Source organism: Capsicum annuum, chromosome 2, assembly GCF_002878395.1.
Source record: "Capsicum annuum cultivar UCD-10X-F1 chromosome 2, UCD10Xv1.1, whole genome shotgun sequence".
Lineage (NCBI taxonomy): Eukaryota > Viridiplantae > Streptophyta > Magnoliopsida > Solanales > Solanaceae > Capsicum > Capsicum annuum.
This window is the reverse complement of record NC_061112.1, coordinates 120382713-120404455: the sequence shown is the minus strand read 5'-3', so window position 1 is coordinate 120404455 and position 21743 is coordinate 120382713. Positions and strand designations below refer to the sequence as shown.

At 33.6% G+C, this 21743-nt stretch overlaps 2 protein-coding genes across 3 annotated transcripts; both read right to left on the bottom strand.

Moving 5' to 3' along the window:
* Nucleotides 1–5771: 5771 nt before the first annotated feature.
* LOC107855772 (transcription factor bHLH144) lies at nt 5772–10216 on the bottom strand. 2 transcript variants are annotated; one of them, XM_016700771.2, is made up of 4 exons: nt 9916–10216; nt 9105–9240; nt 8585–8749; nt 5772–7245 (listed from the first exon to the last, which is right to left on the bottom strand). In XM_016700771.2, exon 4 carries the CDS (start codon nt 6891–6893, stop codon nt 6159–6161), a length of 735 nt encoding a protein of 244 aa, XP_016556257.1. In that variant the 5' UTR covers nt 6894–7245; nt 8585–8749; nt 9105–9240; nt 9916–10216; the 3' UTR covers nt 5772–6158. The 2 variants fall into 2 exon arrangements, with proteins under 2 accessions (XP_016556257.1, XP_047262706.1); XM_047406750.1 differs by lacking the exon at nt 9105–9240 and having other exon boundaries at nt 9916–10122.
* Nucleotides 10217–18271: 8055 nt separating this feature from the next.
* LOC107855774 (cell division control protein 45 homolog) lies at nt 18272–21177 on the bottom strand. Its single transcript, XM_016700772.2, has one exon. It carries the CDS (start codon nt 20238–20240, stop codon nt 18453–18455), a length of 1788 nt encoding a protein of 595 aa, XP_016556258.1. The 5' UTR covers nt 20241–21177; the 3' UTR covers nt 18272–18452.
* Nucleotides 21178–21743: the final 566 nt, after the last annotated feature.

Genomic DNA, 21743 nt, shown 5'->3' with positions numbered 1-21743 from the left:
TATATATATATATATATATATATATATATATATATATATATATATGCGCGGTATATGATTACATATAAGAATACTAGTACTAGATTTGCCTTTTTGGTTAAAAAAAAGATTTTCTCTCTTTATGGAAAGACACTACCAAGTATGTACATATATAGATGTATACGAAAAAGATAGGACTTAATCAAGTGGCACATGTATGGCTGCCACCAAGTAAAATGTTGCTATCCACATATCAATTTTCACGTGTGGTGGTCAAAACCACAAGTGATAATTTTCTACACTGCATATATATATTCGGATATTGCCTAAATTTATGGTAAAGTAATTATAATATTTTGAATATACCATATTTAATAGAAAATTATTTCTAACAAAATCTGTATTATATAATAATAATATTTTAATATTTTTAAATTTACTATCTCCGCATAAAATATTAATAAATCACAAAAATAAATTATTATAAAATAATATAAATATATCATCACTTAAAGAATTTTATCAATATCGAAAATATTCTAGAAAGGTACTAATTTATATTTCTACCAAATGACAAATTAAATTAAATAATCCACGATACATTTAAATAGTACTAAAATTATATGAAAATACAGAGAAATGACCGTAAGGGTCATTACAGAACTTCAAGATTCAAAAGTTGTGTTCTTGGTGTTTTCACCATCTTCATATTTTGTTGAAGAGAAAATAATTGTTTGATCTTAGAAATTGAAGAAAGAGAGTGTGTCTTGTTGTTAGTCTTGAAAGACACAACTCTAAGACATCCAAAGGGGAAAGGGAACAAAAGGGTTTCAAAATTTGACTTGCCAAAAGGGAGAAAGTTCACCTATCAAGACTTACAAAAAGGGAAAGAGTCAAAAGTCTTTCAAAAAGGTATTTAGCCAAAAAGGTGCGAAAAAGTCAAACACTTTTTGAACTTGCAAAAAGGGCTCCAAAGTCTTGTTGCTACCCTCCCATGGACGAAATTTCACCATTCCCCACTTGGAATTTGATCAATACAATTTGAAGACAAGAAAATTTCTCAAACTTTCAATAATTTTAACGTCCAATAGGAGGTTGCCATGTCATCACCCTAAAAAACGACACTTAGGCTCAAAATTTCAGATTTCTAAGTTTCATTTCTTGTTTCTTTAGTTTCAATTTTCTTGATCCTAGTACTAATAGACAAACTAGTAATCACCTACTAGGTTGTTAATTAGTTTTTGAATATGTTTCTTTCGTGTCTTCGTTATTTGTGTGCTTTTCTCGTTTGTAACTCGTAATAACTTCTTTGTTTCAAGTTCGTAAGTGAATTTTGTTTTGTGTCTTGAGTCAATCAAAACAATAATCCATTCTGGCCGCCAAGTAGGATTGACATCTTATTGACTACCGGAGTATAAGCAACTTTCAATATTCACCGCTCCAAATTGTGAGAATTACAAAGGTGAGTGTATCGAGTATTAGTAAGGAGCTATGACTACTAATCTTGTTTGTTTTCTTTTGTTTGTTGTTGTCTTTTTTTTTTTTGTTTAGGTACCATGCCTGCCCATAATTTTAAGTCCATGTGTAATCGCATCCATGACGATCTTGAAGATATGCAACGGCACATTGAAATTATACGTCAATTGTTACCCAAACTCTTCCCTCAAAATCCAATTGTCCAATGAAGGAAGTTGCTGCCCAATATTGTGATGGACTTTCACACCGAGGTAAAGACGAACATAGTCATGAACTTCAAGGTAAAATAGTTAACCCTTACACTTTTGTGCATGTGAATGATAATTGTGTGGCTAGTAGCCCATTGAGTGTGAGTTATAGCTTGCCTATATGTGAGTCTATTGTTTCTTTGTCACTTGATGATGATGTACTTGTTGTGAGTGTGGATACACTAGTTGATCCTATTGATGACCGAATCGACTCTTCTTGTAAGATCGATTTATGTCCACCTAGTGTTGAAACCATTGTGTTGAATGAAAGTACATCGTCTTGTGAAATTTATGTTGATAAATTTTTGTGTGAAAATTGCCCACCACTTGAGAATGCGTGTGATGTGATTAATGAATCTCAAGTGTGTGATGATATTAAAAATATTGATTAAAGGAATATGAGTGAACCCGAGAGCTATTCTTGGGATAATCTTTCACTTGAAATCTCTTTGAAACTTGATATTAATCTTTTAGAGAGTGATGAATGTGTTTGTTCCGAATCTTCCTGTGAAATAGATCATGCTCTCTTAGGGTATAATGTCTTGTTTGAAGATGATATAACCACTCCTAATGAACCTGCTGGTGAAATTGATGGTATAGCTTGCCTTAGAAGCTATAGCCGATATGCTAACCCGCTATGGTGTGACAACATTCCTCCTAAAGATGGAAATCTCTTCTTGAAAGATGAGAGTACTCTTAAGGGTAAGGGATGTGTGGTTTTGGAAACTACTTATCCTTTTACTTTGTGTGACTTTATTGTTGAGAGTACTCATGGTGATGATTGTGAAACTAGTAGTGAGTACACACATGAGGGCACCTTAGTAGAAGTCGACTTGAGTGATACCTTTCTCTACTTTTTATTTGTTCTGGATAATATGTATGCTATTGTAGAGAGTATGCCATTTAGTTTGGGTGGAGACAAGGAGAGTGTTGTCTAGACCCGTGTCTAAGGCCACTCTTCCCGTTTGACCCCGGTGCCAAATATAGAATTGGTGATGATGGTGCACCCAACTTGTTGCTTGGTTTACATGACAAGCAAAGTATCATTTTTCGTGAATTCTATAGTCAAATCCTTTGTGCATTTTTCATTAATTACGTAATATTTAGTTCAAAGGATCATTGGTTATATTCTAAATATGTGCAACCTTGGCATGTTGAGGTGATTTGTCGTGCTTACCCTAACCCTCATGCCATGAGGAGCTTGTATTTATGTGTCATTTCTTTGGTTTTGCAAGGTTTGGATTTGAGGTCGATTCCTTTTCAAGAAGGGGAGGATGAAATGATTGAAATGGTCATCTTAGCTTTCAATGACATCATTCGAAGTCAGTACGTGGGGCATCAATCTTGGTTGCATTAAGAAAATGGGATCCTACATGGAAGGGCCGATTTGAGTACACCAAAGAGCAATCTCACGTGTGAAAGATTGCTTGGAGCATTGAAGATTGAAGACTCACGGTTTTGGGCCTTCATTAAGGACATTTTGGTTACTTATCCTTGTCCAATCCATGACCACCCCTTTTCATTAAGGGTATTGTGGTCATTTTGTTATGTAATAAATTAGACTATAAATAGGTTCTATTATTCATTTGCTAGTTAGTTTATGAAAGATGAAAGATTGAAAACTTGAAATCCTCTCTCTTGAGAGTAGACCACCTTAGTATAATCTTAGTTAGGACTTGGAAAAGTCATCCTTAGTATAGGGCTTGGAAAAGCCAATATTGTTCTTTGCTTGGAAACGGTGGATCTTGAGGTGAGTCGATTACATTGGCGGTCACCGTAAGAGTGTGGTTTTGATTAATACATTCCTTAGGGGTTAATGTTGAAATATAATTGGTTCTTAATCTTGTAATAATCTTGGTCTCACTATCTATCCTTTCATTATTTTGTAAATCCGTGTGTTTTTGTGTTTGTCATCTTGTATCCCATTGTGTTGCTTGTTCTTCTCACGTTTTGTGGACTGTTTTCGCATCTTGGTGGACTGATTCGTATCATTAATGAACATGTACTATCAACCAAACCCAAAACCTATCTCATGTTGATTCAAAAAGTGCTCTTATCACCATTACTGATCCAACTATGTTGCTCATTTTTCTTCTTATTATTTTTCAATTACTACAACAAGAAAACTTAAAAAAGGACAGTTTGATGCACGGAGCATCTGCATTGCATCTCACAAGATTGTAACTAAGGTAGGTAGCCCATAGTTAGTGGCTAATTTCACAACTGAAATATGTGACCTATATATTACATCGTTTGAGTTAAATGGATTGATGAGTTAAATAAATGTATTTAGAAAACAAAATCAATATGACATGATATGGGAGGAAAAGTTTTTTATTGTGCTATGTATATTTTGAGAAAAATAGTGATTATTGGATGAACAAAAGTGATTTTAGGGAAGGAAAACGGTCAAATTTATTCTTTTACTTTGAAAAATTGGTTAAATATATCCTTCGTTATACTTTGGGTCAAATTTACCTTTGTTGTCATACCTTGGGCTAAAGTTATCCTTCTACTTTGAAAAATTAGCTAAAAATATATCATTCATTATATTTTGGGGTCAAATTTACCTTCGATATCATACTTTGAGGTTAAATTTAGCCCTCTACCTTTGAAAAATTGACTAAATATACCATTCGTTATATTTTGGGGTCAAATTTATCCCCAATGTCGTACTTTGGGATCAAATTTATCCTCGCTATTAAGAAACTTTTCACATGTACCGTTCCTTTAATTGAAAAACTCAAATCAACATTAAACGCCTCATTCTTAAAAATAAAACACACCCTAATCTAACCCACCCGACCAGACTCGAGCCGCAAAAAAGACACAAATAAATATACCCCTTCAGTTCTGTTGGTCAATTTTTTCCAACGAGATTAAGTCACTGTATCAGTGAATAGCTAATGAAAAGTTGATTTGCATCAGTGCAAACACAAAGAAACATATCCCTCCCCAGTTTATGAATCTGCATCAGTGCAGAGCTCATGAAAAATGACACTTGACGGTCAAATGCAGCAAATTATGTCCACTGGATATTTTTCTGGATGATTGAGTTAAGAGGTCTCCCTGCATGCCAACAGTGATATATCTTCATTCATATGTCTTTATATGTAGTTTAGATCTCTACAAACTTTCCATCATGTCATTTATTTAGAAATTTACCCATTGATTCTAGAATCTAAATACACATAGAATTGCAAACTTCGAAATTTGAACATAACTGAACATGAGCACAATTTGTAATAGACATTTTCTTTAGTTTCATGCTTCTACTATACCTTATTTTGTTTTACTTTTTGATTATTTGTAAACAACCAACTAGCGTTGCGCATTTAAATAGAAGTATATTTGTTCGTGTGAAATAGTTGACCATTAGAACTGAAGGAGAGATATTCGTGAGTCAGACTGCACGGATTAGATTACCGCATATTTTATTTTTAAAAAATGGACAATTTCGCATTGATTTGAGCTTTTCTATTAAACGAAGGGCACAACTGAAAATTTCTTAACAAATGGGGTAAATATGACCCCCAAAGTATGATATCAAGGATAAATTTGATCCCAAAATATGACCAAGGGTATATTTAGCCAATTTTTCAAAATAGAGACGTAAATTTGGCTCAAAGTATGACAACTAGGAAAAATTTAACCCTAAAGTATGACAACGGGGAAAAATTAAACCCAAAAATATGACAAAAGGTATATGTAAAATGATAAATTTAACCCTTTTCCTTTTAGGGAATTAACTCGTAAAATGTGCTTGTTCGGAGTGGGTGCTGTGTTTTATCAGAAACTTCGTAAAATTAGAGCATTTCATTCTAAAGAAAAGGTAAAACTTTGAAAGATGAAATTCCTAGGGCCTAATCATATCATCCAAATTTATAGGCCAAAGCAAATCTAAAGGACTAAACTAAAGTGGTATACTTTACAGTAGCACCACTGGCCCCAAGTGGAGCAGCAGAAACGGCAAAGACAGGATCACACACCACAACACCTAATCCCAATGTCTCATGATTCCCAACAGACAAAATAGTAAATAAAGATCACAGCATGCAAACATTAAAATAGAAAAGGACACTACACATTAAAGATTCCACCATAACACGCTTGCATAAAGTGTAATCATCTACCCAATTATACATTAAACTACAATCATTTAACTTAAACCACCAAAGTCATAGTAGAACAATAACAAATAGCTCCAATAGGTGATAGTGTTTCAGTAAGTGTCCCATATTGGAGAATTATTCAAATGCTAGAAAGAGAAATTAGATATAGCAGAGAGCTACTACAGCAGACTTATTGCCCAACCACCGGACAAAGGACCAAATTCAACGTAATGTTACTCGCTCCAGAGAACCAATTCAGCAACATGGTGTAGGCGATGAATGCACAAGAAGTTCTTCAGAGACAATGATAAAGGGAGTAGAGCTACCCATACCACACGGGGGATCAAGCAAATGTCTTCAAATTTTCGACTCCAAGCTTCTGCACTTCCACCTTAAGTGACTTGAGGTATCTGACAGCTTCATCAAGAACGGTGACGGTATTCATCCTGCTGGCACCAGGGACAATTCCCTTTAATGCCTTGACCATCTTCTTAAGTTTCCGGCGTTTTCTCTCACTGCAATTGCTAGTAGTACTGCCAGAGCACTTCCTGAAAGAAGAGGTCCTGCTCTTTTTGGATTGACAGTCGTAGTTAGAGTATGATTCAGGTGAACTGCTTCCATAGTTTGCATCGGTGCGTGCAGTGCTCACCTCTTCTTCATCATACTCTTCACGTTCTTCCTCTTCCAAGCTGAGTAATGCATTTATATCGTCTGAATCTTCCTTCAGATATGAAGAAACTTCTGTATTCTCATTGTTTGCAATTTTTTTCTCCATGCCGTCTTGGAAGCAAGTTGAATTATAATTCAGATCAGGATATGGGAACTTGGAAGCCATAGCAGGGTGATACATGATCTGGCTCCGGTAATCAGTCTGATCAAAGATGATGAAATTCTTCGGGCATGCCTCAGAGGACTGAAATTCGAAACCATGAAAGGGCACAGAAGATCTCAAACCAGTAGGAAGTGCCATTGTACCATAAACTGATGGAGGGGGAATACCAAACATATTACCACCAGCCGCTTGGTCTTCCAGAGAGACATAAGGCTTTTGAGTCAAAAAGTGGTAGTTACTCTGCATGAGTAATTAAGTCAAAATAACCAGGTAAATTGGACAAGAAATGAGTTTTCCACTTGGAAATTTTTAAATACGAAAATAGCTAAGAGTTACGAAAGGCACAGACAAAAGAGAGTAACGTTCAAGGTGTATTAGTTGTAGTAAAAGTGTGCTGACAATTCCAATCAACAGTAACCACATTCAGTGCTTAATGAGGTCATTCTGATTTCTTATACACTGAAGAAAACCGACAAATCCCAACTTCCACAGGCTTTGCTGAATAAAAGCAACAAGAAGCAAGCAATCCCAACCTCCCCAACGCTTTCACTTGAGCAGACTACGTTACAGGTTTAAGCAACTGACGGAAGTACTCAGCCTGTAATTTAATAAAAAGCAAAAAAAACATATCATTGAGTTGTCATGAATTTGGAACAAAAATGAGATAAAATAAAATAAACGAGGAAACTATATGCCTAGAAATTAATCCAACTATTTTACTTTTCTTTGAGGTTGAGTGGGACCACCATACATAACTTGGCAGGAGGAGCATATATAGAAAGGATACAAAAGTTATAAATCAAAACTTTTATGTGACACGGTCATTTGTATGGATCTCAAAATGCCCATGGAAAATATAGATATACTCCCTCCGTTCAGTTTTACTTGCCACAAATTTCCTAATTGTATTTCTATTTTTACTTATCATTTTTGACATATCAAGATAAGACAACTTTTTTCCTATTTTACCCTTAGAATTTTATTTTTTTCTCCAAATTAATATCAACATACAATGTACAACAACAACAAACCCAGTGTATTCCCACATAGTGGAGTCTGGGGTGGGGTGGGGTGGGGGGGGGGGGGGGGGGGGGGGGAGGGAGATGTACGCAATCCATACCACTACCTCCGGAAAAGTAGAAAGGCTGTTTCCGATAGACCCCGGCTCAAGACAAGAGATAGTAATCAAATCCGTAATAAAGCATGTAACAAGAAGACAAGACATAAATACGCCACCCACAAGGAATAATAAACAAAGAATAGTAAACAAATTCGTAATAAAGCATGCAACAAGGTGACATAACAAGAATAATACACCCACCAAGTAATGCCCTACCCCAACGACCCAAGCTGGCACTAGCCTTCTGTCCTAATTCGCGTCCTCCAGATCTTCTTATCTAGGGTCATGTCCTCAGTGAGCTGTAACTGCTCCATGTCCCGCCTAATCACCTCTCTTCAGTATTTCTTCGGCCTACCCCTACCCCGCCTTAAACCATCCAAAGCTACCCTCTCACACCTACGAACCGGGATACTATGGTAAAGTAGCCATGTTATTAATTGTTTTTCTTAATGAATGTGTCAAGTCAAATTGTGACAAGTAAAACCGAACGGAGGGAGTACTACATTGCGGATATCCAATATTCTGTACTTACCTCAGTGATAAAGTCAAATAATCAAGATTTATTTAAAAAAAAAAAAAAGAGGTTTTAACATTTTTATAAAAGTTTAAACCAAGTATTTATAAACCCTGTGAATAGAAGATCATGCACGCCCGCATAATGTAAGTGAGAACATAAACAGAAAACTGAAACATGAAAAAAGCGCCTTCCTATACAACATTCAATTAAATTTTAGTACAAGTTTAGTTGGATATCAGTGCAGGATACTGAATAGCAGTTTAATGAAAAGACCGGAGTAAAAGCTAAAAGAACAATTACCTGGCAAACTAGCATCAATTGGTAATAAGCAACACTCCCCACATGCATTTTAATCTCACCAGCTTCTTTGACTGCTCTGTATCTCTTCAAGGTAATCGCAATGTACATTCTCACCCTCCAAGTGGACTTAAGTTTCAAGAAAAAAAAATAAGGATATCTCGCAATCTGTAATACCAAACAAGCAAAAATGAGTAAAACATTAAAGAACATCAGTAGAAATACAGGTTATTTCTCAAGTGAGTAATGCAAACCTCTGAAAAATTAATGAGTTAATCACCTGAATAACACTAGAGTAATACAACTTTTGTTTCCAATTCTCTATTGTCAAACCAACTAAATTATCTTATTCTACATACTTTTAGGCGGTAGTCAGTTTTTTAATCTCTTAGGACTTACCGTTCTGTTTAGCGTAGTCTCTGAATTAACAGTTCATCCACAATATTTACATACTCACAAATAAAATGTTAGGGCTTACGTGAAGAAACAGATAGAGATTTTGGAATAAAAGAGGCTATCTCACCAAGTAAAATGGGTTAGAGAATCACGCGAAAGAATACCACGAAGCGCACACACTTCACACAATAACTCAGAGAAGAAAATGCCCACCGCATGTTGATCGGTCCAGTGCAGTATATTATTGTCTTCAATCCAAGCCACTGTGAGGATAGCAGCATAGTTCCAAAAATCAAAATAAGCCCAGAAATAGTACAACTTTAATGATTAGATATGAATCAAGAGTCAAAACCATACAAGAAAGAGAATCATCCAAAACCATCTACTAACATTTTAGAAGTTTATAGAAGCTAACTGCAGCTTACAAAGCTTCCTTCAAGAAGAAGCTCAACTTTTTACAACAATTACAAAGAAGCTAATCTTCTTTAAGCAAAGGCCAGCACAAAATTCATTTAACACCAATAAGTTGTCTTCAATGAGACTCTTAACTGAAAAAAGCAAATAAAGCTTAATCAAAGCCTTTGACTCTAATCCTCAGCAAATCACCAATTGATGCAAAATCTCAAACATCAAAACACAACTTCACAGTGATGAATCAATACAAGCATAAGATCAATTGAATACAAGAAAACATGTTGAATCTGAAAAAAGCAAGAATGAAAACCTCAAAAGGCTACCTTTTCCCCCCTTTCCTCACTATCCCAACAAGAAGATTAACCATAAGAACACAAATACCAACATCATCAAATCAAGCAGATAAAATCCCAAAATAACAAAAAACACAATCTACATCAAACCAAGAAATCAAAAGGGCAAATTCAAAGACCCCTTCAAAGATCAAAGCAATAATTCTTAGAAAGATTGAATCTTGAACATACCGCAAATGAAGATTAAGAAGATCAACAAGATCTTTGATGTTTCTTCACTAGATTTTCTTGACAAAAAAAGATACAGTAGAGAAGGGAGAAAGTGAATGTCAGAATAGTGTGTGGAGTGATGCAAATGTTGAAGAAGAAGCTCGTGGTTTGTTATTGGGATATGCGAGTGAAGAGCGCGGGTTGGGGGTCAAGGGGGTGCTGCTAGTAGTAGTAGTAGGTAGGTAGGGGGGTAGAGACAAGAAAGAGTCAAAGGAGGAAAATGTGAGCCGTTGGATTGAAGAGAGAGGAAAGTTGTCCGTGTAATGCGGGTGAGTTGGTGAGCGTTGGATGAGATTAGTAGAGCACGCGTGAACACCTAATGTGGGGCCCTCACTAAGTTTGACAAAATATGGCGCACCTTACCATATCCCCCCATTTTATTTTATTTTTTTATTTTTCAAATATTCAATAAATTTGCTTTGCTTTTCTCACCTTTTTCTAATTTTAAATTTTAAGTAATTACCCGTTGGAAAGAGTGAAACATTAGTCAAGACTAGTACACGATAGAATCAGCTAGGGTTGAGGGTTCGTTCAAATTTGAAAATTATAACTATTTTCTTCGTCTATTTTTATTTTTATGTGTTCATTCTTTTTAGTTTGAAATATCAAATAATATTTATCAAATTTATAAAATCAAGGAATAATCTACTTATTTTTATTATTTTATTTTTAAAATTAAATACGATATATTATCTAATAGATTTTTAAAATATTAAATTTATTATATTTAAATAATAATATGATAAAATTATCCCTATCATTTTCTACTTCTTACTTCTTATGGTACTAAGAAAGTTGACAAGTAAAGAAGTACCAAGAAAATATTATTTATGCTTGATTAACATAATTTTTTACTTATTTTTAGTAGATGTTAAACATTTTTTTGTCTGTTTATATTTTCATATTTTAAGTTCCTTAATAAAAAACTTGCCTCTTAACTAGTGGAACTTGTGTTCCAAAATTATTCACCTATTGGTCCACTGAATTTTTTACTAATTGAAAAAGTAACCCAACCAAGTTTCTTCTATGAATGAATTGTTTTTCAAATTTCATTGACATTTTTCACCTAACAATTGCATCTTTGGTCTTTTTCATACATGGAGCTTTCAACCAAAGAAGAAAGTCGTTTTTCCTTCCTTTTTTTTTTTTTTTCAAGTTTTTACTCATTGTTGTTTGAGAATAAGAAAAGGGAAAGGAAAGCTTGAACATGTTATTCACAAGAGAAAAAGAAGATTAAAAGGAAAAAGAAGATAAAGATGAAAATAGTTCCCCTTCTTTGCACACCATTTTCTTTTTCTTTTGTTCTCTCATGTTTCTCTTTGTACATGTTATTTTGTTTCAGTCTGTTTCCTTTGTCACGTATGGAAAAAAAAGGGAAATAAAGTTTTTATATTTAATAAAGGATAAATTAGAAGAATAATATTATAATTTTTTAATTACGTGAAACACCAATTATTTTAAAATGAAAAGAGCAATATGCTAATGGATTTTGATTTTAGAAATGAGCCAAAGTCCACTACAGTACCCAATATGATTTTTTTTTTCTCTTTTTGTAGTAAGAAAATCGAGGCAATGAGAAGAGCAATAAATTTATGTGAAATATTCGTAGCACTTATTTTCATGCCTAATTTATGGTTTTCGTTAATAGGGCGTATTTCTTTTTCACTTCAATTTTTCAATAAAGAATTTTAACTCAGCATCAGAATGGGTTTAGCCTTTTTCATGCTCATAACAAAAATAATAAATGTAAATTATAGTTTATTAACTTATTCTATTTAATTACTGTTTAATAATATTTATTTATTATATCAAAAATGGATATTCAAGTCAGGTTTGAAAAAACAAAGGATAATTTATTTCTTTTTTCTCATTTTATCTTTATTATTAAATACTATATTTATCACTCAATGTATTTTTTAAGACAATAAATTTACTCTATTCAAAGGATAATAAAGTAAAATTATCCTGTTATATAGCTATTTATTATGTATTTCTTAACCTACTCCCTTCATTCGCTGTTACTTGACACTCACATTAAGAAAATAATTATTAACATAACTATTTTACCAAAGTAACCGTATTAATTGATGGTTACTATTGTGTTGTAAAATTAGTTTAGTGAATAAATAATTAATGTTAAGCTAGGGTAAAATAGTAAAAAAAAAAAAAAAATTCTTGATATGTCAAAAATGACAATTAAAAGTAAAAATTCAATTGAGAAAATAGTAACAAGTAAAATCAAACATGTGAAATATATGTCAACTCAATAGTGAAGAACTATTGTTGAACAGAGGGATATATTTCTTCTATTTTTTTTTTGAGAATTGAGTCATTTGGTGTCAGGTATAAGAAATTCAAAGGATAAGTTATCCTGGGATAAAATAAAAGATCACTTAAATCTCTTATTTGGTTGGAGGAATTAATCCATGGTGTGATAACTTATCCCACCTTTTTTTCCATAGTAATGAGATAACTTATTCCATATACATGGTGGGATAAGTTATCCCGAGATAATAATTTCCCGGGATGATTATTGGTATTTGCTGTAACTTTAATCTTGAATTCTGAAAGTGATAATTATTTTAGGACAACTCTTTTGAACTAAAACAAACAACATTTCAATCATTCAATGGAGGGAAGGGAGCATTCGATTTGCTCTTCATACTTTTTTTCTATATAGATAAAGATTTTACTCGTCTATTGTGTTTGCTTTGCTAATTCATATGGAGGAAATAATTGTACAAGATAAGCAAGTTATCATGCGGGACAAAACATTCTATAGCATGATAGATTACAGAAGATGACGTAAACATTGGTGTTGTAAGAAAGAAGTGTCTTTTTAAGTAATTCTTTTAACATGTAGTAATTAAAATTATAATGAGTTAATATCCCACGCTTCAATAAGATACAATCAAGAATGACAATAGGTATGCAACTTGTACTTCACATTTGACAACTAACAAACATTCTGTGACCATTGAAATTAGTTTTTGGTTATTTTGTAACTACTTAACAAATAATTAATCATTTAATCATCCCACGCCAACCTATAGAATCAACATTAGGAGATATGAGTTGTACTTTGCAACTGACATGTAAAAGAAATTAAAGTTTCTTAAGATCATAGGCATTATTTATTTGGTTATTAAGGTTAGTTTGTCCAATCATGTCTATGTCAACCTAGTCAAAACTAAGTAATATATGATATGAAGATGGTTTAGTTTCAACTTTCATGAGATATAAATTTATGCCATGGAATATAAATATATGCATTATTGTCACCAAATTTTTGCTCATAGTCAGAATTTCATAGTTGTTCTTTCTCTTGATCGCACTAGTTGAATATTCTATGCTCATTGCTTCATCATGGTATTACTTTGTAGTAGGTGTAACCATGGATATATATGAATAAGAGCTAGAAGTTATCTATGTGATGTATTATCTCTCTATGTGTGCTTGTGTCTTTTTAGAATTTGTCTACGATATGTTATCATCACTACATATATTTAAAGCAATTTGTCAACAAGCGTGATATGAATGTGAGGCTCCAAATTAAAGAGAAAATTAAAGATTAGGATAAATAACTAGATAATCAGATAAGAAGAAATAAGAGTGTAGTTCTTGACAAAGGAAAATATATGAAGCATTGTTCGAAAGTCTATTACTACCTAACAAGTATTCAATTGTCAACATTTAATATGGAGACTAGAGGACCACCATGGTTTACTTTACTCTTTGTTGGCTCAGACTTAAAGAAGAAAAAAAAAAGGCCCCTTTTTTTCCACTTTCATTTTCAAAGGTTGTCTTTTGTTTTCAAGAAGAGTTTAATTTATAGCTTTGAATTTTGTGCATATATAGGCATGCAGTTTTAAGACAGCAGCATGCCAATTTGCCAACCTTGCAATTGTCATTTATATTTGTTGTCAATTGTCACTTGCAGATTCACACTTTCAAAAGAGCATGCATTGTCTCTCTCGTCGATGGCTCTTCATACTTATCGTTATTTATTTTGTTTCGTTTGGTGACAGAAAGTAGTAAAAACTTTATTAAAAAAGTTCAACTTTTACTCGATCTATGTATATACATTGAAAAAATTACCTTCATATGTACTATAGAATTTTTCGACGAAAGATATTAAATTGAACCCCTTCCGCTTCAACATCATATCCAAACGCCTAGAAAATATGTTACGTATGCAGGTTAGAACTCAATGTTTTTCTTAAAAAAAAATAAAATGCATGACCAAAATGAATTCGACCTCGTCTACTTTTGGTAAGCATGCATGAGGTAAAAAGAGTGAAAATGGTGTGCAATGTGCAATGAGCTATGAGCTAAGCTAGCATGCTTAGTACTATTTAATACTACTACTATACATTATTGACGACTTGAAGGAAAAATAATGACACTTACTCATTATCCCATAGCAGTCCGCAATTTTATTTTAAAAAAAATATAAAATTATCTCATAGCAGTACCCGCCCCCCTCCCCCCCGCTCCCAAAAAAAAAAAAGAAAAAGGTTAGAACTTGGGGAGGAAAAGAAGAAAATAATTTCAATGAACTATAAATATATGTTCCATATGCAAATGTTTTTATGTTGAAAAATTATTTTCCAGTTATTTTTCAATGTTTGATTGGATTTAAAAGTACGTAACATGTGCTAATCATAAACGGTACTGTAAGATACAATATATGGTAATGTTTTTGTGTACTAAAGATACAACAATTATTATTTGAAACAAGTAATAATGTGTGGAATAAAGTAAAATTGAAGTAAAATATTTGTAAGGAAAAAATAAAATTTGCTCCATTTGGAGAAATAACTTTTGCAAGTAAGTGGCAAAACTGATCTTTTCTTTTTTGACAAAAAGTATTTTATTTGAGAAAAAACGTTCGAGGTAATCATATGTAGAAAAATAATTTCATCGAAGAAAACATTTTCATCCTATAAAAAGGTATGTAAAATTTTTGGAGACTTGATTCTTTTTCACCATTTACAACCTAACACTCATAACATGTTTTGGTACTATATTTAGCCAGTGACAAAGCCAGGATATTCACTAAGAGAATTCATAAGTGAACATACGAACTAGCCGAAGGGGGTTCAACATCTAATATATATACATAAAAAATAATTTTAACCATACATATATAGCATAATTTTTCGACGAATGGGATTCGAATGAACCCCTCGACAAAGGGTAGATCCGCCCCTGTATTTAAATTTTAGCATGTGATAATTACTCCACCGCAGAAAGGACACAAATAATTTATTTTAAAAAAGAATGGAATAAAAGAAAAAATCAAAATTACCAACTGTTTAACAAGCTACTTTTTCTTATATGGGCCACATGAGCCATGAAAGCAAGTTTACATTAAGCCCCAACAGGCTGTGTTTGTGCAAACCATGATAAGGAAAACTGAAAAGCCTAAAATATTCACTTGTTTTTTGGCAAAGACTAAGTGAAAGCTGAACAAAAAAAATTAAAAATATATTCACTTTATTTAAAAATTTTGAAGTTGAATTTATGTTTAGTCATCCTTATTTTTTCACGTGAAGTACTAAAGCCCTGACCATGAAAATTATAATTTTCCAGAGTTGGATGTTGGAGTTGTGTTTGGCCATTAATATAAATTAAAGTTGTTTTTGAAATTTTGTGAGAGAAGTATGAAAGAAAAACGTGAAAACAAGTAAAATTTGTTTTCACTTTTTCAAATACAATTTCTGATTTGTATTTGAAATTTCCATAACTATATTATTTTTACTTTTTTCACTAAAATGAAATAATTTTTCCAAAAAAAATTAATTTTCATAATCAAACGGCTACCAAATCTCTCATTCTTATAGTAGTGGTGCACTTATGGTCATCCCCCAAGCAGTCGTCCTCTTTGATTCGTTAAATTAACTACTTGTTTATGTCAGAGAAGGTGAAAAGAAAGTGCTTCTTGTTCTTTTTCTTTGTCCTCTTCTAATTATCATTCGTTCGTGATACTTTAATTATTTTTTTTGAGAAATCACACTAGTTAGGAATTTAAGATTTACTTATCTACTCTATAATTATCTTGTAGAGTTATAATCATACTATAATTATAGTGTTAAAACAATTATGGACACATCATGAGGAGAAGAGGCGAATCAAGCTAACAATAAAAGAAAAGGGAGTAATGTTGGCGAATCAAGCTAACAATAAAAGAAAAGGGAGTAATGTTGGCTTTGTTTGAGTTATCAGCTTCAGATTAAAATTTAAGTACTTCAAAAGTATTAACTAAACTTTAAATAACACATAAAAAATAAATTACTAGTGCAAATCCTACTTATAATTGCAAGGAGGATCCGCCATGCCCAGTCAGAGAATTTGGGTGAGTTTAAATCAGCTTTTGATCACTTTTTAGGTGACTTTTGTGTGGTAATTTATGTGGACATGTAATCTTTTACTCATTTTGAATTTTAACACCATTTTAGTACTGCAACAACATACCAACATACCTAGTATATTTTCACAATTAAGATCATTTTATCTTTAAATATTTTGTTTGAGTGTTGTTTTTGATATTTTGATTTTTAATTTATTTAAATTTGAAAGCCATAAAAGGAGTCACATTTTTAACATTCAAGTTCTTTCTCATTTTCTAAAGAAAAAAAATCTAAAACATATATGATTCTTGACCAAAATAAAATTGTATATGTTTCCTTTTAATTTAAGTCTTAACATAGTAAGTTAATGTAGCTTTTGTAGTGGAGTAAAATACAGCATACTTAAGCATTAAATTACAAAAAATAACAACACTTTTATCAAATTATATTTTGCAGCATATGTATTTGTATTTTTACAGCAACAGTTTGCAAAAATACAAAATACATATCGATCATAAGAGCAGTAAAAATCATATATATTTGTATTTTTGTAGCAACGGTTTGCACTATATTATATAATTATAAAACTGTTGCTATGAAACTCGGGGATAAGTATGTTATTTCTGAATTTTGCCTAATTTTTTTAATCTAATTATTGGTCTATTATTTGTCATACTGCTTTTATCCAGTTACAAGCCCTAAATAGGTGTTCGTTCATTTGTCTTTCTAGTCTACATAGCACATAAAAACAACAATCTGCTTCACCCACCCTGATATGTAGTCGTATTCTTCTTTGCATAGCCAATCAGACAATAAATCTATGTCTTGGAAGAGACACGAGGCTCCACACCAGATGAGCAATCCTCAACTTACTTTTTGGGCGAACTATTGTCACGTAACTTCTAGTATGTGAGAGCGTATCGATCTTGCAAGAATCAGCCATGCATGAGTACTTTAATGAACTGCATTGAGTTATCTCTAATACTCTTAACTACGATCAATTGGAGTTCTATCTTCCCAAAAATTAGCATCGGTGTTCATATAAATTCAATGAATCCATTTCGCCCAAAGGGACTCCTTATTAAACTCAAATCTTCCAGATCAACTTACCAACAGATGCAAAATTTCAGCTTTTGCCGCCTTTGATATTTAAACCCTCTTGTCCCTTAGGGGAAACAGACTTTACCCCAACAAACTAGTGCAATTTTCTGTTTCTCTTCATCACCACCCAGCAATTAGTTCAGCAAATCTTGTTCACCTCTTTGCGAATACGTTGAGGTAGAATGAACATAACAAACCCAAACACTATTAATAGAAAATAAAATAGCATTGATCACTTTGAGCTTTCCTGCATACGACAGTTGCTTAGAATAAGTAACCTTTATTTTGTGAGTGATCTTCTTCACCAACATATAACAATTCATTTTACTTTATTTTTTAAGAAAAAAGAGGCAAGTCAAGATACTTGATAGGAAAAGAATCCTGAGTGAAGCTTAGTTCTTGTTAAAAATCTGATCTCTAATATCATCCTCACTCTACTAGAAAGATGTTGGACTTCTCCATATTGGCTATTGAATCAATCACATCACTAAAATGAGCCATACTTCCATTACTCTGTTAACTGAAGCCACAATACCTTTACAAGAAACTACTTCTTTCGTTCTATTTCATGTGTCATAGATTAACTAAGCACAAAGTTTAAGAAATAAGGAAAGACTTGGTGATATTTATCAAGTTCTTTATTAAAAAATGTACTATTATTATCTTTAATTAAGTGAGACCTTATAAGTGGGATCAATAAGAATAAAAAGTAAAACTATGACTTTAAATATTTATCAAATAAGCAAAGGTTCTTGATATTCTTTTTGCGACGGATCAAAAAGATGGCGACACATAAAAAGGAGAAAATATTAAATCATAAGCAAATATAAGATGAGTAAGCCTCAACTCCCTTGCACATGAGATGGAATCTAAAATCAGACAACAAGTTCATTATGTTAAGTGTGCTTGATAGATCCTTAATTACCAAGACAAAGAGTAAAGGAGAAACAGAACAATACAAGGGGGCTTGCTCACGGCAGACAATTAAACATCTGAAACAGAACTACAGTTAAATGGTAAAAAGAAAGGTTTGAATAAACCTCATTACAAAAGTTTCTCTGTTAGCCTGATCATGAACAAATTGACAGCAACTGCATCCAAAACTATCCATGATGATTCAAATAGTTCATGAAAGAACTCTGCTCCCGTCTCTTCAGCTGAACTTCTGAACGCAAGCCCAAATGCATTTCCTTGGACTGCACCAAGTCGTGGCTTCCCACATATTGCTACAATCAACACTTTGCTTCGTTCCTGGGTGTAGCAAACACAGATCAATGGTTTCATCCTTGCACCTTTCTCGCGTAAAGCATCCATCAGAAAGTAACCAAATTTAGTTAAAGCCTGAGGATGACACAGGAGCTTTGTATCTGCCGAGTCTTCAAGCTTCACCCACCTAAATTTACTTCCACTTCTTATAGATCCTTTCTTGGTTATTGCTGCACTCCCTTGTCTGAGAATGGACCTTTGGATCTTGATCGCTTGTCGCATTCCAGTTTCCAGCTTGTCAAGCTTAGTCAAGGATAACGCGTCATAAGCCTCCCCAAATTGACTGGAAGCACATGAGCCATCTGACTCTTCGAATGACTCTAGAAGTGCAGTAACCCCATACACAACATCTGCGGCTGAAACTTTTGAACTATACCCATGAAGAAGCAAAAAACCTCTATAATAGAAATCAGTGAGGCCAAATTCCGGCAAAAATCGTTCAAACTTGTCCTTCATTTGCCTCTTGATCTCAATGCTCATGTACTGAAACTTTTGTTTGCATTCCTCGCGTGCAAAACCCATTCGACCTAAAAGAAACTGCATCTTCATAATCCCATTGTCACTCCATGTCTTCATTTTAGTTGCAATGTAGGATGAACACAGCATTGAATCGAACAAGTTCCACTCTTGTAACAACATCAGCCTTGGTTCATACTCATATGCAATCCTTGAAGAATTTGGTGCTGTGACCTTTGTTCCATCCTTGAGAGTAACTGAGGTAGTAGAGTCTAAATTGCCTGAGCTATTGATATGTTGTTCTAGCTCCATTACCCCAGCCTGATACCGCTCATCAGTTAATCTCTCGTGAACAAACTGATCAGTTAAAGCTACACAGGCCAACCAAAGCAATGCATTAGTATTCTTTCTCAAAAAATGAGACAGTTCATACATCAAGCAACCAGATGGCTTCCCATGGAAGGTACCCATATAATAGTACTCCCTCTTCAATTTCCCAAAAAGCTTAACGGGGTCACTCTCATTTTCTGCAGAAACCCTCCTCTTCTTCCTCATTCCATCTCTATCTTCCTCCTCCCTCTCAATGTCATTTTCACTTTCACTATCAGACTCGTCTTCAAAATCATCGTCACTGTTCAAATCACTAGCATTTGCCAAAGCAGAAACATCAAAATCATATGCTAAATCGGCCTGCTGCTCATCGTCCCTAGTGTATAGCACGATAACCCGATCATTCTGGTCACTTAAATTATGCAAGTGTACAGGTCTATGACTATCCACTACAAAAACGCGTGCTAAGGGACCGATTTCTAGAACCTTCTTAAGATCCCTTTGACATCCCCAGTTAATAAGCAAAATCGTAATTGGCTCATCTGCAGCTGGCCCTAGATTATCCCCAGTGTACTTATAAATCTCTTTAAAACTGGAAACGGGGTAACACGCATATCTAACAGAATCAGATTCAAGAACATGTCCTATTATCTTGAGGGCACAGAGTGAATCAACGTCAGAAGTTGAGGGGAAAACTAGCAGTGGTGAAGTAGAAGCTGAAGCTAGAGCTGAATCCCGCAACCGGGTGTAAAATGATTCAATACTTTGTTCTCTCACCATAATTTCACCAGCTACTTAATAATAATTCAAGAATATACAAAATTGCAGTTTAAATCGCAATAAACAAAATCTATCAGATCTGGAATATTTTGAATTATTAGGTGCGTACTGTGCTGGAGCAGATATTACGTAGGAGCGAGGTGGTTTTGCATTTTTGGTGAAAGGAAATTGGAAAAAGAAAGAATAAAGGGCCTATGCTTGAATAGAAAGAGTAAATTAGGGTTTGGATACCTGAAACTGATATTCTATGGTCTTGCCATTAATGGACAGCGGGATAGAAGCAGAGAGAGAGAAAGAAGGAAGGAAGTAGGGGAGGGAGACAAATAACTAATTGCAATCGGCACATGGCAAAAAGATTTCTCCAAATACTCCTTTTTCGTCACAAACTTTGCCTACGCCACTACTACTCACCGGAGAATGCCCAATCAGACCTCACTTGACACTACAACACGCACGCAGCTTCACTTTTCGGCGGAAACGCCGGCAACGTCTCTAGTTCCAATTGAGCTCCAAAACTCTTCATCAATGTAAAGGTCTCTTTCCTCTCTTTAACTTATCGGGCTATCGATTTAGTAATTTATTGCAGTTTTTGTTTGCATTAAGTTTTTTTAAGCCTAATAATAATCTCGTTGTTTATCTGAACGCAAATAGTGTTGATATCGCGAATCTGCTTGGATTTTTGGGGGAATTTGATGACTTTTATTTAGGGATTTGTAGATGAATATGAGATGTCATATCACTTTGTGGAAAGTAGGAAAATATGGGGCGTTTAGGTTTTGATTAGATAAAGCATTTGGGCCTTGACTATGGATGCTACGAGCATGCCTAGACCCGTTGATCATTAATAGCCAAACATTAAGATATTTTGAACTCCATAGGTAAATTCTAGGTTCGTTTTGATTGCTTGCTTGTTTACTCAATTCTACTGAGTGTTACTCATTTCTGTGAAATGCCCTCAAGCACCTATGTATTCATTGAGGTATCTTGTAAGGGTGACCTTTCGTGGAAGACTCTTGAAAGCTTAGAATATGACAGGATAGGTTTATATTTTTGGACTGTAATAATTTGGATATTCTTTAAATGTTTGTGCGCAAATGTTGTCCCACCCATGTCAGATCTTCCAAAAATATACTATTTTTGAAGGATTCGTCACGCACTCTTTACACTGTTGAAGAGTCCCAACGATATAGTTGACATGTCATGTCGTTTTCCTCGACTTCTTTTTAATTTTCCTTTATGAATTCTTTTTATCCTTTATGATTTCAACTTTATTTTCTTTGGTCCCATTTTGCCCCTCTTACTTACAAGAGTTAGTAAGAGGTTTAATCAAAAAAAAATCTTGGTAGGTAAACTTGGCACTTGATAGTCAGTTTTAAGAATAATGTAATTAGTGGATAGGGTGATCAATTTAGAGGGCGCTGAAATAGCACAACAAAGCATAAAAATTGTGAGTTGTTAATTTATCTGATACACTCGTTTAATTTCATGATTTTTTTTTTCTAC